Raw genomic sequence first — 16,918 nt, forward strand, 5'->3', positions numbered from 1 at the left:
AATAGTGCATTTTATACAAATATAATAGTGTATTTTATACAAATATTGTTAATATTTTGACATTTTGAATCAGATTTTAAATGTAGATGATCAATTTTCATTTTAGTAATTTTTTATGTCCTGTCATTATATTATTAGTATATAACCTATTTACATATTAGTGCTATATATAAACACACAAGTATATATTTGGGAAGCATAAGTAAAAGATATATTTTTTTATATAAAAGATATAATAGATATATATTTATATAAAGATATTTAAATATATGCTGTATGTGTACATACATAATTAATTCACATATATTATGTACGTAGAAACATATATTTTTGCCCATATATTAATATATGGTTGTACTGAGGCAATTACCCTTATATATGACACAAGTAACAGTCAAGAATGCTGTTTTTGTTTCGATTCTTTGTTCGAATCTAAATCCACTTTTGAATCACTGACTCACTAAGCCATTCATAAAACAGTCTTTTGATTCGTTCCTAAAGGATTCAGCCATTTTGATTGAATCACTGAGTCATTCAAACGATTCTCTTTTGAACACTTGCTGCCACCTTCTGGCGGTTTTAAGTTTCCCATCTAAAGTAAGTTAAATTGTTTTCCAAGATATGTATATTAGCCAATCATTTATTTAAAGTATTCAGAGAAAAACCTTGACTATTTATATTTATGAAATTTAGATTAATTTTTTAGAATTTAATTATAAATTAACACAATAGCTGTAGCTGGTATAGTATTGTACATTTATATATATATATATATATATATATATATATATATATATATATATATATATATATATATATATATATATATATATATTTACTTTACAAGCAAATGTAATGTAAATGATATCTGGGAGTATCAAAAGTTTACAGACAATCATAGTTATGTTAGTTATGTTTTATTTCTCAGCATTTCTCAGCATTATTGCCATTTGATTATTTCTGATGACATTTACATTTACATCTACATTTAGTCATTTTGCAGACGCTTTTATCCAAAGCGACTTACAATTGAGAGTACAGTACAATTGATGAGAACATAGACGCAACCGGCTTTTGACTGCATTCACATTTAAGAAGTTTTGTCCTGTTTTAAAAACATAACTGACTGCAAACTGATGCATTAAATAATAATATTTAATATTGGACATGAAGAGGGTGGTGCGGGGAAGTGATGGTGTTCTTTTAAGAGCAATGGTTGCGTTTCAGTGTGTGATGTCTTGGGTGGTGCTACTTAAAATCCTGTATCTCACAAATACTGTCCAGTTTCAGACATATAGCATAGGGAGCACACACACACGTATTATTATTATCTCACACGGCTGTCACTCTGCTGTCTGAGCTACAGTGCTATTTTTCTGGTGTTTCTCGTGTCCCAGCGTCCATATATAAATGTATATATATGTGTTGTATATGTTCCTGTAGGTGTTGTATTGTGGCCATTTTCATTAGATGTGTTGTATTTGTGTTTGTGGAGTCTTCGGTGTTCTTGTATTGTTTGAATGTGGACATATGATATGAATTACTGAGAGACTGTGGATGTGTGTGTGTGTGTGTGTGTGTGTGTGTGTGTGTGTGTGTGTGTGTGTGTGTGTGTGTGTGTGAGTGAGAGGATTAAAGAGTGACCGTGGCTCGTCTTTGTATCCGTTTCTTTTTTTGTCTGTGTTTTCCTCTATATCTTTATTTTCTGCTGTCTTTGTGCATTTCAGTGGCAATAAAATCATCAAGATGTTTCACAAGGTCTTCTGTCAAATTGATTAAATTAGATTAAGTTAGAGATGAAAACTTCACAATTTACTCATCCTCATGTTGCTCTAAAGCAGATTTTAAATACGTTTCAATAATGTATTGGTCCATGTTTTACAGCGCACAGACAATGAACGGAAAAGCTCCTTAAAAATATCATAAAAGATTATTCGGACATATTTTAATAACTTTTGAAACGTGTAGGAAATTATTCCTTAAACACTGCAAGTAGATCTTCTAGTCATGATAACTGTATCACTCTCATTTGTGAACGAATCATCAGACCGGTATTGTGAACTAGATTCATTCAAAAGATTCAATTCACGCGAATATAAGAATTCATGTTTTTTTAATGAATAACAGCTTAAAATTCACTGTTCATTATACAAAGTTAATACTATTAATATATGGACACATTTTAGTCCTTTTAGAGTTTCACTCAGTTTCATGATTTTTGCAAAGGATGGACGAAAAGTTCAAGACAATGAGATTTAAACATGAGGGTGATTAAATATCGTCATTTATTTTGAATTATCCTTTAAAATGTTTCTTTAGTTGTCAAATAAGCATTGCATCATTTTAAAAAGCCTTGTGAAACTCTTTTTATCACTTGTTTTTTAGTGGCTTTCAGGCTTGTTAAGTTCTGCGATTATAGATATAAAGCATTAGATCCAGGTTTTTTACACGCATATGTGTCTCCGTCGGATCTATTATGCTCGTATCTATACTCCTCAGTCCCCACTCGGGGGTATGTGTGACTTTCACCCAATCTTGCGGTGGTTGGAGTGACTGGTTTGCCCATCCCCTGTTGCATGTTGGGATATATAGCTGCTAACATTAGCTTGATTTTCTGCAGATGGCGCTCGGCCACCCGCTCCATTCTCCTCCGGTCAGTGCCCAGTGTAGTCCGTTTGAAGTTGAACCTTCCTCTCTTTCAGTTCCTCCTGTTCACCTCCAGACAGAATGGCCCTGGAGCTCAGAGCTGATTTAAATAACTAGCCGACGAAGCGCTTCGGTTGTAGTATACAGAGACGTTCACAGAGAGAGAATCGATACACGTTCTGTACTGTGACCACCCAAGGAGTCAGCAGTCTGGGTATACTTCAAAACAGTTACATTGTTATTAATAAAGAATAGAGAGACAGGTGTGCAGGCAGCCCAGGCTCGTATCGGCTCTTCAGTGTTGTGTGTGTGTGTGTGTGTGTGTGTGTGTGTGAGTGACTGTGTGTCTCTCTGTTCTGTCTTCCTCAGAGGAGAGAGCTTGAGTAGAGCAGGTGTGTAGACGTCAGACAGGCTGCATGACCTCCATTACTGCTTACTGCTCTCTTCCTTCCTTCCTTCCTTCCTTCCTTCCTTTTTCCTTTCTTTCATTTATTTATTTTTTTCTTTATTTCCTTCTTGTTACTTTCTTCTCATTTTTTAATTTCCTTCTCCCTCGCTCATTTTCCCCATGTCTCCTTTTTTTACATTTCAGAAGTAACATTTTTGTCTTCATTCTTTTTCTTGCTTTTTCTTGCCTTTTTTCTCCTCCTTTTGTTTCCTCCCTCCTTCTTTTTTTTAATTTCCGCTTTATCTCTGCCTCCTTCCTTCTTTTGACTTTTCTTTTTATTTTATTTCATTTCATGTCTGCCTTCATTCATTCTTTCCTACTTTTTCTTATCTCCCTCCCTTCCTTCTTTATATTTAACTTTCTTTACTTCCTCCCTTCCTTCTTTCCTTTGCTCAATTCCTTCCTTATTTCTTTCATCACTTTTTTTTATTTCTGCCTTTATTCTTTCCTTCTTACTTTCTTTCTCACTTTTCCTTCTACCTTCATCCTTCTCTGAATTCTTTATCTTAATTTCTAGATCTCTCCTTTCTTTATTCATTTGAATTTTTCCTATTCCTTTCATTTTTAATTAAGGATGAAAGAATGATGGAAGGAAATATAGGCTATTTCCTTCCATCATTCCTTCATCCTTAATTTTTCTCAGTGTTCCCTAACGTTTACCTTCCTTTTTCTTTGTCCCTGCTTTCTTTTTCTGCTTTTCTTCTGCCATTACTTTTTTCTCTGTCCATGTTTTTCAACCATTCTTTCTCATTTCTTAGTTTTCCCTCATTTTGCCTTCTTTTTTCTTTCCTTCCTCATCATGCTTTCCCCTCTCTCTCTCTCTCTCTCTCTCTCTCTCTTGCATTGGACTGTTAGAGCGCCCTCGGGTGGTGTCTCTTTTGCAGGGCACATGCATGGAGATGCTGCGGTGCTTCTGGAACAATGAGCTCCTTCGAGTCTTGCGTTGCTTTTATGGCGAGAGCGCGTTCGAGAAAATCATTGTATGTTTGCAAGCGTGTGCCTGATATGCCTGATGCCTTAAACGCATGCGCCATAAATGCCACAGCCAGAAACTGCATCTTTTTGTTTTCTTCCTGCTTCTCATGCAAATGTAAATAGCTATAGACGAGGGATGTCAGGCTGCGCGACTGAAGCCATATCTGTCTGGAGTCTTTCTGCGCAGATGAAAGATTCATCTTTTTTTTTTTTCTGATTTACCTGCTGACTTTTCTTCCCACTGTGTGAGCGCTTTAATGTTGATGAATGTGGTTTTAGTTTTTTTGTTCTTTCAGAGTCAAGAACTGATTTGTTCTCCGAACCAGATATGTGGACAGGATTTATTTTGTCTGCATGCGAAAACATAATAATCCTAAATTTAAAGCTGTTTGACTTAGGAAACAATAAATTGCATCGGTAGTGGACATTGGTGGACACATTTATCGAGTGAAATGATTACGACAGAACATAAGCATGTTCTGTGCACATATTATTTATTATAAAACCAGTTATGTTTTCAATGTGTAGTATCGGTTGCTAGGTAACTTAACTTGCTAGTGTCACACTAATTACTATATAAACGCCGTATGATTATCAATCGTCAATGCACATGAATGTAGAAGAATGTAAATTTCATAATATGGCATTGTAGGCTTTCTTACATTTGTGTCTTTTGCTGTTGCCTAGCGTTTTTTTTTGTGGATACGCTCTTGTTTACAAAGTTGTAATCGTTGCATAAGTGTACACTAGTCCCAAACTGTCCTGTTAATGTGTGTGTGCGCGCGCCGTACTGTATGCTGTCTACAGCCGCTTATGTAATCCACGAGATAGAAATAAGGTCACATGATGGATCTTCGAGTTATATAAGCCCCTTTATGTGAGTCTAGTCCTGTCTGTCTCTGGTCACTGGTCGTTTTTCAACCCTCATACACAGTTTTGAACGGCAGATTGTCTTTTCTTGAGGTTGTCTGAGCAAGTTCGGCCGTCCTGATATCCGTCGGTTAGAAATGCAATTCTAGAGCTTGTGATATCACGAGTGCCTGTGTATGTTGTGAATGCGTTTTTAAAGCGTAAGTGGCCATGCAAACGTTACGTGTGAGTGATTAATTCAGGTCTTTGATTTTTAAAGCCCACAGAGGCACCTCAGGTGGATGAGTCGGGGGTAAGAAATTCTGCCCCTCTTGGGCTTTTTGCCCAGTTTTACAGTCTGCATTCTTTTTCAGGTTTCCGTTTGAGTTCTGAAATCTTTGATTAAACATCGTTACCTTTCATCTTAACCCACCCCGACTTCAATTTGTTGAGTTTTGGCTTTATATTTACGTTTGGTTTCTCTTCGTTTGCTTTGTTTGTCAAGATTTTGCTTTGGTTTTTACATCCTTTGACTATTTTGTCAATTAGAGGAGTGTCACCCAAACGTGACGAAACTGTGTGTGTGTGTGTGTGCGCGCGCGTGTGTGTGTGTGGGGTCGTCGGCCCCTCACGTTTGAAGCGCTGACACTGCTGCATGGTTAAGTGGCCCCTGAAGTCAGGTCAGATTAGGTCGGATCGGGTCAGGTAAGGTTGTGACCTCAAACTGACCTTTAACCTTTGAGGTTTGGGGGCCCACTGTAAGTTGGCATGAAGTAACTCTGGGTCAAGAATGCCATGCTTGTGCTGATGCGTGCAGTCAAGTATGGCAAGGTTTTTTGTTTGTTTCTTAGTTTTTTTTACCCAGCATGCACCCCTCTGCCCCCTTCCTTTTCTCTCTAGGATAAGCATGAAACGCAGGGTCTCTGGTAGTGTTTCTGGATCAGTCAAACCAGTCTAAATACTCTTTTTATAAAAAAAAAAAAAAGCACTTAATTTCTAAAATAGAAATTCGATTTTAATGCGTTTTCAAAATTTGACTGTAAATGAATCAACGGACCATGTGCTTTGAAACTACATTGTGGATTCCATTGCTGGTCGGACTGCCTGAATACAGCCTGATGCCCTGTGTTATATCTTTCTCCTGATTGGTTCACTAATGCTGACTCCGCCCCCACAGAACACTGAGGACAGCGCTCGCATTTCAATCACCTTCTTCCGTCTTTTTCGAGTAATGCGATTGGTCAAGCTGCTGAGCAGAGGAGAAGGCATTCGAACCCTTCTCTGGACCTTCATCAAGTCCTTCCAGGTCAGATGTTATTTTAAGCTAGTGAAATGTCGGATATTGTTAAACTTTCTAATTTTTATTTTATCACGAAGCAGTTACCTATATGCATTTTATCAGAAAGATGTCCGTTATCATTTAGCTACAGAGTTTCTTTTTGGGGTTAACTGAACCCAGCATAACACATTTTATTTTATTTTATTTTATATTTTATTTGATTCAGAATAGAATTTGAATCTTAAAAGGGACAGTTCAACCAAAAATCGTCATTTTGTCAATAATTACTCCTCATACCTGTTTGAACACAAGATTTTTATTCATCTGTGAAACACAATTTAAGATATTTCTGATGCATTTCGAGAGCTCAGAAACATGGTAAGGAGATCAGTAAAATAGTCCATAAATAGTCCATCTTTTGTCATTTGTGTTCTGAAGCTGATTTATAAAAATATTATATCTTAGTAATATAAATATTTGATGCTCTTTTCTCAGGCTCTGCCATATGTTGCTTTGCTGATAGCCATGCTGTTCTTCATCTACGCTGTCATTGGCATGCAGGTTTGTTTTTTAAAAAAAGTTGTAGTTTTTGAATACCACATAAATGTATATTCTATCATGCAACTCAGATCTTTAAGTTTTTTTGTTTGTTTGTTTGTTTGTTTTTTGCTTTAATAAGACAGATGTATTCCAGAAAATGTAATTCACAGTATATTTATAGGTATATTAATATTTTTTTGTCTTCCTCATGAACGCACAGCAGTTATGAAACATAATCAAAACATCGCTGTTTACTTGTTAAAGTATCACGGGCAACCGCAGCAACCAAAACTGCGAAAATGATACATATATACATGATACATCTATTGTGTTGCAATTTGTCATGTTTTATGGTTGTCTTCTCTATAATTGAAAAAGACAGTTTCACTAAATAGTGTTTAAGCGTTGTAATTGTAGCTGATATCTTGACTCTCCCACATTCAGTGCAAAAAATTCCATACTTTTAATACAGCACAGTGCAACTGTTTACCATCTTTCAGGTGTTCGGAAAAATTGCCATGGTGGACCATACACAAATCAACAGGAACAACAACTTTCAGACGTTCCCTCAGGCAGTGCTTCTGCTCTTCAGGTCAGTGAGTGGCACAGTCAGGATGTTAAACCCTGATGTTTAAACCTTTACAAGGTTTTTCCCTATTATATGCCACCACTTTATCGGTTTAATGTAAGCTACGGTGTGCTTTTATGGGATCGCATTATTGTTTGGGTGTAGATGTGCAACAGGTGAAGCCTGGCAGGAGATCATGTTGGCATGCATGCCCGGAAAGCTGTGTGACCCGGAGTCAGACTATAATCCTGGAGAAGAAATGACCTGCGGGAGCAACTTCGCCATCATCTACTTCATCACCTTCTACATGCTCTGCGCCTTCCTGGTACAGACATGCTAACTACATAGAGACTTCCTTTAGAGTTTTTCCCATTTTTATAATTACCTATTGTAATATTATTATTTACAATACTACTTCAAACCTTCAAAAGTTTAGGTTTTAAGAATTTATTAAGAACGTTATTCATTGTACTGTATTTATAGTATCTATATATTCATACTGTTTTGTCTTTTTGCTTGTTTTTGCATTTATTTTGTTTGTTTTTTTAGGGTAATTTTTTTAAATGATCAAAACTGAGAGAGTTCAGATGCAAAAGCCTCTAAACGCAGTCTGAAATATTCTTCTAAAATGAGCATTATTGTTTTCTCAGGCTCCTATGTTTAGGTTATTTCACTTTAATTGCATGGAAAATAACCTATACATTGCCATTAGAGTAAAATGACTGAACCTAAACATAGAAGCCTGATAAAAAGGCTCATTTTAGGAGATTTCAGGTGGCTCTTATTGAATTAAATGAAATAATGTCTCGTTTTAGATCATTAACCTGTTTGTGGCTGTCATCATGGACAACTTTGACTATTTGACCCGGGACTGGTCGATTCTGGGGCCGCATCATCTTGATGAATTTAAGAGGATTTGGTCAGAGTATGACCCAGAGGCCAAGTAAGGATGTGAAAATGTGTTTCTTAAATAACCTATTTTCTATTGCTCTTTATGCAATACAGATTGTTTTGCGAAGAAGCAGTAATAAACAGGAAAACAACAGAAACGGTGATGCAAATAAAAGATTAATTCAAATTCTGTTGTAAATTAGCTCTAAAAAAACAACACTTCAAAAACCGTAAAGCTCATATAAGCTATAAGCAATAAAATAATCATCTTTGTTCAGTTTGAAGCAGTAATATGTTGATTCACTTCAGATCAATAACGGGTCACTTGACCAATTTTGCAATATTGACAATTTAATTAGATACAATTCTCAATATGGCAGCTGCTTGACCGGGATAGCAAAGAGATGAGTAAAAACAGAATTTTTCAGTTAGAGTATCTCTTTTTTTTTATCGCAGAGGCAGAATAAAACATCTTGATGTAGTGACGTTGTTGCGCCGTATTCAGCCTCCTCTCGGCTTCGGGAAACTCTGTCCTCATAGAGTCGCCTGCAAGGTAAGCACACGTTATAAATAATGTGTTACACACTCACAAACACACTCAACCCACCTTCTCACTCTCTTTCTTTCTATCTGTTGTTGTTGCGTCTTCATTCCAGAGGCTGGTGGCTATGAACATGCCTCTGAACAGTGACGGCACTGTTATGTTTAATGCTACACTTTTTGCTCTTGTGAGAACTGCACTGAAGATCAAAACGGAAGGTGCGTGCATTCTTTTTAAAACAGTTTGCGTTAGTTACAAAATATGTTTTAAAATGTTTTAATGAAATATTAATGTAGATAAACAATTAATTCTGAGTTTTGATTAAATAATTTTTTTTTTTTTAATTGTTTAAAAAAACTCTTCTGTTCACCAAGGCTGCATTTATTTGATCTAGAATATATTAAAATATTTAAATATTATTACAATATCAGATAACTGTTTTGTATATATTTGTGGCAACCATGGAGTTCTATTAATAACTAAATATTTGGTAAAAAGTATAAATTTATTCATTATCACTTTTGATCAATTAAATGCATCCCAAGTGTTTATTGTTCCAAATAGTGTATATGAGTATATTTATGTATGACATCATAAAATGTTATTGCTTTCTGCATTCATTTTAGTGAAAAACCAAATATTTTACTGTACTATAATTGAGCATTATATTAAAATTGTCGTTCCTCTGCAATCACCCATAAATATTTTTTAGGCTTTTCGAAATGAATGCATAACTATAGCATCAAAAGAGTGTGTCTTTTTTGTGTGTTTTGACCCAGGCAACCTAGAGCAGGCGAATGAAGAGCTCCGAGCTGTGATCAAGAAGATCTGGAAGAGAACAAGCATGAAACTTCTGGATCAAGTGGTGCCCCCCGCTGGTGGTCAGTTATAAAGCTCAGAGATTGTCGCCGCTAATGACAGTACACATTCACAACATAGACATAATTCTTCTTCTGGGTCAACTCTCGCCTAAATCATGCATTTAGATGAAGAACAAAAAACGTCATTCTTGAACGCACTTCAGAGTCCCACATGTAGCATATAAACACGCATACTGTACATTTGTGTCATGCACACACTCGCACACAGCAGCTGTTGCACAAGCTTTTTCCTGCTGTTCTACTCTTAGTTTCTCCTGGTCGGGTCTCTGCGATGTTTGTTCTGTTCCGTATGTGTCGCGAATGCTGTCCTCTCCTGCTCGGTACCACACTGCGTCCACACTGGAACCTCGATGGTGTGTGTGTGTGTGTGTGAGTATATGGTTGGAGGAACTGGAGAAGGTGTGTATGTGTGTGTGTGTGTGTGTGTGTGTGTGTGTGTTGAGCTTTGGGCTTGCATGGCAACTCAGGCATGCTGTGTCCTTCTAAAAATGTGTCTCTTTCTCTCTGTTTCTCTCTCTTTTCTACGCTGTCGCTCTCTCCTTTATCTGCTTGAGCTTTTCCGCAGCTTCCGTTCCTCATTAACTGTCTTTCTGTTCATGTAAAAGTTCAAATCTTCAGAATATTCTGAAGCAATTCTGTTTTAGGGTGGTGGCATGGAACTAATGTTGCCTCTTCTTTCCTGATCTGTCCCCAACGTGCTTGTTTAAAAAAAGTGACACAGACCCCTGCTTCAGAATGATTCTCACGCACACACTTACACATGCAATACATGAACACAACATGCAGATGAACACTTTATACTGTATACACATAGATGACTGAAATGCATATGCGAAATCAGGATATTAGACATGCGCAAATACAGCCACAGAAATGCAATGCTAATGTGCTAATACATATTGCTCAGTGCTGCTTGCTTGCATGTTCCCGTTAGAACTTAAACACATTTAGGACTAGACTGTAGTTAAGTTAGATGGCTTAGCTGATGCAGTTTTTCTTTTTCAAACCCCCGCCATACCCTCAAACTTTCAGCTACCTCTCTCACAGTTGCTATGCTAATGCTAATATGCAAGTAATAATATGTTTACACGTGTCTGGTGTAACTCAAATTAGATGGATGCCAAACCGTGAATATGAAATATTCTACAACTAACATTTGCATTAAGCTGGTAGCTATATTTTGGAATAAGATAGCAGGTTTCTAGCTGGTCATTAGCTATTTGACTAGCTAGTAGCTGGTTTGTTGCTGGTCTAAGGTGTTCTACCAGCTAATAACCAGAAAATTACTAATTTAAACCAGCTAGAATCCAGCTACTGTGTTCCCAAACACAGCTAGCAGTTTAAGTTGGACTTACCTCATATTATTGTCTTAGATTTAAATAAAATATTGAATTTAATAGCCTAACAGCTATTATTTGTAATTATCTATATTTCTAGCACGAATGGCGAGGTAGACAAAGACAAACGGCACACATTTTGCGTATTATATATGTATTTAATTTAGAATTATTATATATAATCTTTCAAATACTAAATGCATTCAAATGATTTTACTATTATAGATGTGTTCAAATAATTCAGCATAGATAATGTTTTTTTTGTTCATAATATCAGGATATAAGACTGATTTCTGAAGGATCATGTGACACAGAAGATCCTGAAAATTCAGCTTGGCGTCATGCGAATTAATTACATTTTGAAACATATGCAGATAGAAATCAGTTATTTTAATCTGTAATAATATTTCACAATATTACCGTTTTTACTACATTTGTTTAAATAAATACAGCCTAGAGTAGAGTCCTGTATATACGTTCAAGGTGACTAAAGCAGCAAAATGTATCAGTGTCTTGTGATGTACAGCATATTTCGCTCATGTATGTGGTGTTTGCTAATTAAAACCATCTGTGTTTATTATTTAGATAGCTCCTATTTTATGAGCCATTTGTGTAGAAATCCAGATAATTCGAAATGGGTTATTAACGTTTGATTCACAAGCTGTTTAATTAGTACATAGTTATATAAATAACATAAAGCATCTCATTGCGTCAGTTTCTGTCTCTCACGTGCGTCACCGCAGAGGTGTGTATGCGTGCGTTGAAACTACTTGCTGACAGCGAAGCCGTGTGTGTGGTCTGTTCACTCAGATGATGAGGTAACGGTGGGGAAGTTCTATGCCACTTTCCTGATACAGGACTACTTTAGGAAATTCAAGAAACGCAAAGAGGAAGGCCTGGTGGGCGTTCACCCAGCACAGAACAACACCGCCATCGCCCTGCAGGTAAGCAGAACGTACTTGCACATAGAAATTTGTCGATTCTTTAAAATGAACAAGTTCTTTTTATCGTCATAATGCTGTTGGTTTTGTACTTGGTGCGTTAACACTGACAGAAATTGAATTATTGTATTGTTGGCACGAACTTTTGTTCTTGGAATTGAATAACATTAAATATTTATGATTTTTTATTTCATCTGACAAGAAATCTTTTACATTTAAAGAACACCCTTAAATGAATTTGAAATGTTTGCAGCACTCTTCACTCTTCAGTCGCAATGTTTATGTAAATAAAATATTTTGTCCTTTTTATTTAGTTTTATTATTTGATTTTACATTATTATACGATACCTATATCCAAATAGCTAAAATTGTTCACTTTACATTTTGATCAAAAAAGTGTGTGGTGTTTTTTTTTGTTTTGTTTTTTTTGCCAGAATACACTCCAGTGTTGTGTTAGTCAAAAGCAAATCACTGTCAGTGTAAACAAACTGAATAATCAAATGACAAACTGTATTTCCTTTGCATGAAACCTTCTTCACCTCAACTGTATCTCTCTGTTTCTGGATGCGCTAATGCTGTTTTAGCTTGAATATGGATCCCTCAATGTGATAATGGTGACCTGTAAATGTATTTTTGTCTGTTATACATGTAGTTTGAAGTGTTTGTATTCGTTTACCATCACTTCAGAGTTACAATTCATGTATCGTTGTTTTAAGACGTTTCGTTGGTCTCCATCCTCATAAATCAAACACCCCTATGTGTTTGATTTCTCTGCTAACATAATCTTTGTTTAGAGGTTTTTTAGCGTGATTTAGTTTATCATAGAAATGTTTTACACTTTTGAAATGTTAGAAATAAAGTTTCTGAATAGCACATGTGGCTAACACAGTGTTTTTTTCTAGAAAGTCACAGTAAAGGCTAGCGTCTAAAGTGTATTTGTTGTAGTGTACAATTACGGAGGCATATTAGTGTGTTTTTCCTCTGTCTGCTGTGATTTGTTGTCATCTCTCATGAATTTGTCCTGTCTGGAACTGTCTTCGTCAAGCTTGTGTGTCAGCGTGTCTGGTAAACTGCCCCCTGGTGGCATGTGTGTGTGAGGGTCTCCGTTTTCAACATGTCGCTGCTGTTCAAGGGCTTTCCATTCAAGAGCGGGTCCTTAGCTATCTTGTCGTCACGGTTTCAGGCTGGCCTTCGTACGCTGCATGACATTGGGCCAGAAATCCGCCGTGCAATATCATGTGACCTGCAGGATGATGAGCTAGTAGACTTTATACCAGAGGAGGACGAAGAAATTTATAGGGTAAATTACTCACCTTTTATGACCACTTTATCTCCTTATAAACTCTATCTTTACCTTATTGTCTCACTTTAACTGCCTGGTACAAATTAAAACAGTTGTTTTGAATAGTACCGATTCCTTAAGGGAATTTGCGAAGAATCGTTCGCCATCCCTGGAAGTCATACACACTTAGATTAAGTTGACCTTAATAGGCTGACCTTATTAAAGATGATATAGTAGGTGCATTTGCATCGAAGGTTTGCAGTAATAACGTTAGCATTAGCGTAGCATATCTAATTCAGTGTATTTGCATTTCTCTTTATTTCAAATTCAGTTCAGATTTAATCAGTTCATGAAATTCACTCACACCATACGCCATTTTACCTCCTTTCCAACTTCTTTTTCCCATGAGATCATTAAAAATGGCAATCAAATGACTTGGCATTGGATAAACTTTCAGTGACGCCATATTTAATTTTTTGCAAAGGTTGTGTAGGATACATTTTTTGACAGCAAAAGGGATTTTTTTTGTTGGTTTGTTTATCGCACAGCGGAACTGTAGCCTGTGGATCTATTTGTTAAGAGCTGTTCACACCGAGGACGATATTTTTAACAATAATAAATGTCCCAATTAATTTAGAATAGTGAAGTCTACATCATGGATTTAATGATAACGACACTGAGGGATGATATTGTTGGAATCATTTTTAGAACATTTTTTTTCCAGCTGATATACAACTAAAACATTGACAGCCAATCAGAATCCACTCTGAATTCGCATTCAGGCGGCAGTCAACAAAACTGACAGAACGTTATCGTCCTTTGGTGTGGATATAGTTCTTATAAGTTACTTTTCTTATGTTTTGTTTCACTTGCAAAAATGTAAATATGGCGTCAACCCTGACTGAAGTCCAATGCGAATTTAAACTTACGAACACAAGTGTATCTTCACAGCGAAACGGAGGGCTCTTTGGCAACCACATCAACCACATAAATGGAGACCCCCGGAGGAGCTCCGGCCACCAGACAAACGCCACACAGCGCCCCCTGCAGGTGCAGCCGCCTCCACATTACGCCCACATGGAACAGCCCGTGGGGCGTCTAGGTCGCGCCAATGCCATGGCGCAGCAAAACCACCATCGCCACCACCACCACCATCATCACCATCATCATCATCACAACTCCTACAACAAGTCGCCCAAGTCTACCAACATCAACCTCAACAACGCCAACGTGTCTAGCTTACCAAACGGAGGACACAGTCGTTACTATGAGCACATGCCTGCTAACGGTTACCCGGGATCGTACTACGGAGAATACGACAAGCCCAGGACCCCACACGGACAAAGGTGAATGCTTGTTTTGTTCATCCAACATCTTGATTTTACTGGAAGATATGTTTGTATGTATTCAATGATTTGTTGGAGCTGGCAGATCATATTGTAATCTCACGTATGCCACTGACTAAATTCCTTCAATTCATTCGGGTTGATCGGAATTGCTTTGGTAAGGATGTTTTCTAAGCTCTTAAGTAATTGACTTGTTTAGTACATTGATGAATAAAGTGGCTTTTTTTTAAACTCTTCATTTACATTTTTGTTTTTAGATAATTATTTATCTTCATTATCTTCAACTTTAAGGTCCGGTCAGATACCATTGTTTGCCGAGTTTTCACAGGCAAAATCTAGTCATTTCAATTGGAATGGGTGTAAGTGAAATTTCCCCAAGCAGTTTTTGAAACAGTTTCAAGTTGGTCCCACAAATTGGCAACAGAAATCTGCTTTGTTTTAAAGTGACTTCTGTGTGAGCTGGGCTTCAATCATCACAATTTTACCTAACTATTGACATGATGTTTTTGCCCTCCGAATTTGGCTGAAATTTCCCCAAAGTGACTGTACCTTTAGATCATTAGATTTAAATTATTTTCTTTTTTTAGCATTTATCCACCTTTGAATCAAACCACCTGGCCCTTGTCCAACCCACTGTCCTCTTTTCACCTTCATCTGACCATGGTGATACCATGTTTTCTTCAAGGTGTTTTCACAAACCTGATCTCATGAGTAAAAGTAACTATTTTACGAGATGCTAACTTCGTGTTCATACACAGTGTTTTGTATGAAAATATGATTTTTAGAAAAGAATTGTATATGAAGGTTCACACTTAACATCACTCCTAAAGTTTACCATGTTATGAGGGTTACTCCACCCCAAAATGAAACTTTTCTCATTAATCACTGATTATCTTCGAAACATCATTTTAAGATATTTTTGATGAAATCCGGGAGGCTTGTGGCCCATCGACTGCCAAGTAAATAACTATGTCATGGTCCAGAAAAGTATAAATGACATCAGAATGCTCCATCTGTTATCAGTGGTTCAATCATAACGTAATAAAGCCACAAGACGTCTGTTTGTATGGAAAGTAAAAATAAACAACTTTATTCAACAATTTGGCACCGTAACATTGATGTAACATTGACATATGCAAACTGCAATGTCGCACTTAGCTCTTAAGAGCTTCGAACAACAGGGAGGTAAGTGATTTAATGAAAACATTTTCATTTTGGGGTGGAGTAACCCTTTAATTTGTGTTGCTTTACTCTACCACTTTTGATGCAAACCTATGTCCAATTGATATGTTTGCCAACTTTGATACTGGATGCCAAGATATTGTCTTCTCACTGTAATGAGGCCATTTCTTGATAAAGTGCTTCAGAAACCTGACAAAATTGAGGCTTGATATCAATGTGATCAAAATCATCATTTCTATAATTCACTTTTTGTTTAAAAATGCTTATTAGATTGACCCAAGGAATCGGAGAGAAAACAGAATTTTTTTGAAAACCAATTGGTGCATTTTACAAGCAAAAGAGTGTCCAAACTTTGGACTTTCTGTGCTACGGGGTTTGGGCGACTAACACCAAAATAAATCAAATGTTCAGACTCTTCATAATCAGTGCTTCGCAATGCCATATAAGAACCTTTTGTCTAGATGGTTCCATAAAGAACCTTTAGCATCTTGAGCATTTCTGTTTCACAAAAGGTTCTTCAGATTCTAAAAAGGTAAGAAATAAATGGTTCTGTATTGAACCTTTGCCTGAATGTGGAACCAAAAATGCTTTTCTATGGCACAACTGTCAAGAACCTTTTAAGCACTTTTATTTTTAATTACTTCTTCTTAGTGCTTAATTAGCTAGTCAAACCACATAATGCAATGTAATATCTTAAGTGAGGGATGTAGGTCATGTTTTTCAATTCGGGTTTGGACAAAACAAAACTACGTGTGAAAACAGCCTCACATATATGAAAATGCTGTATATATCATGTATATACTGTATGATATATGTGTCCATCCATTCCTTTTATCCAGTTCCTCTGCTTTTCTCCACTTTTCTCTCTTTCCTTCCTAACCGAAATGCTTTCTCTTAACCATCTCTCTGCTTTCTGGAACAGAAGGCGCTACTATGAGACGTATATTAGGTATGTTACATTAGGTATTACATGTTCACATTGCAGGTGCTAATGCTTGTAGAGAAACAGACAGTGAATAAGCGGAAATATGTGGTTAGTGGTGATGGGATTTTCACCTCGGCCCTCTCCCGTATGGTGCTTTAAGTTAACTTTACAAGTCAGCGAGACCAGTGCTCTTGAAGGACTGAGAGTGCTATTTGGGACAGGGCCTTATATATAAACACACACAGACTTTCTACAAAACTAGAACAAGTTGAAAGGAACGTCTAGTA

At 36.7% G+C, this 16,918-nt stretch overlaps 1 protein-coding gene across 12 annotated transcripts in view; it reads left to right on the forward strand.

Moving 5' to 3' along the window:
* cacna1da (calcium channel, voltage-dependent, L type, alpha 1D subunit, a) overlaps positions 1-16,918 on the forward strand; it is an 86,570-nt gene that overhangs the window by 61,497 nt on the left and 8,155 nt on the right. For 5 of the 12 annotated variants that reach the window (XM_043251881.1, XM_043251884.1, XM_043251885.1 and 2 more), the window contains 13 exons: positions 5,199-5,231; positions 6,096-6,224; positions 6,693-6,758; positions 7,238-7,329; positions 7,471-7,630; positions 8,121-8,248; positions 8,653-8,749; positions 8,853-8,955; positions 9,517-9,618; positions 11,766-11,899; positions 13,080-13,196; positions 14,130-14,524; positions 16,629-16,655. In XM_043251881.1, coding sequence (XP_043107816.1) covers positions 5,199-5,231; positions 6,096-6,224; positions 6,693-6,758; positions 7,238-7,329; positions 7,471-7,630; positions 8,121-8,248; positions 8,653-8,749; positions 8,853-8,955; positions 9,517-9,618; positions 11,766-11,899; positions 13,080-13,196; positions 14,130-14,524; positions 16,629-16,655 — 1,583 coding nt within the window. The remainder of the gene's footprint in view (positions 1-5,198; positions 5,232-6,095; positions 6,225-6,692; positions 6,759-7,237; positions 7,330-7,470; positions 7,631-8,120; positions 8,249-8,652; positions 8,750-8,852; positions 8,956-9,516; positions 9,619-11,765; positions 11,900-13,079; positions 13,197-14,129; positions 14,525-16,628; positions 16,656-16,918) is intronic. The other 7 variants (XM_043251883.1, XM_043251887.1, XM_043251888.1 and 4 more) reach the window with 3 other exon arrangements.

This window comes from Puntigrus tetrazona, chromosome 11, assembly GCF_018831695.1.
Source record: "Puntigrus tetrazona isolate hp1 chromosome 11, ASM1883169v1, whole genome shotgun sequence".
NCBI lineage: Eukaryota > Metazoa > Chordata > Actinopteri > Cypriniformes > Cyprinidae > Puntigrus > Puntigrus tetrazona.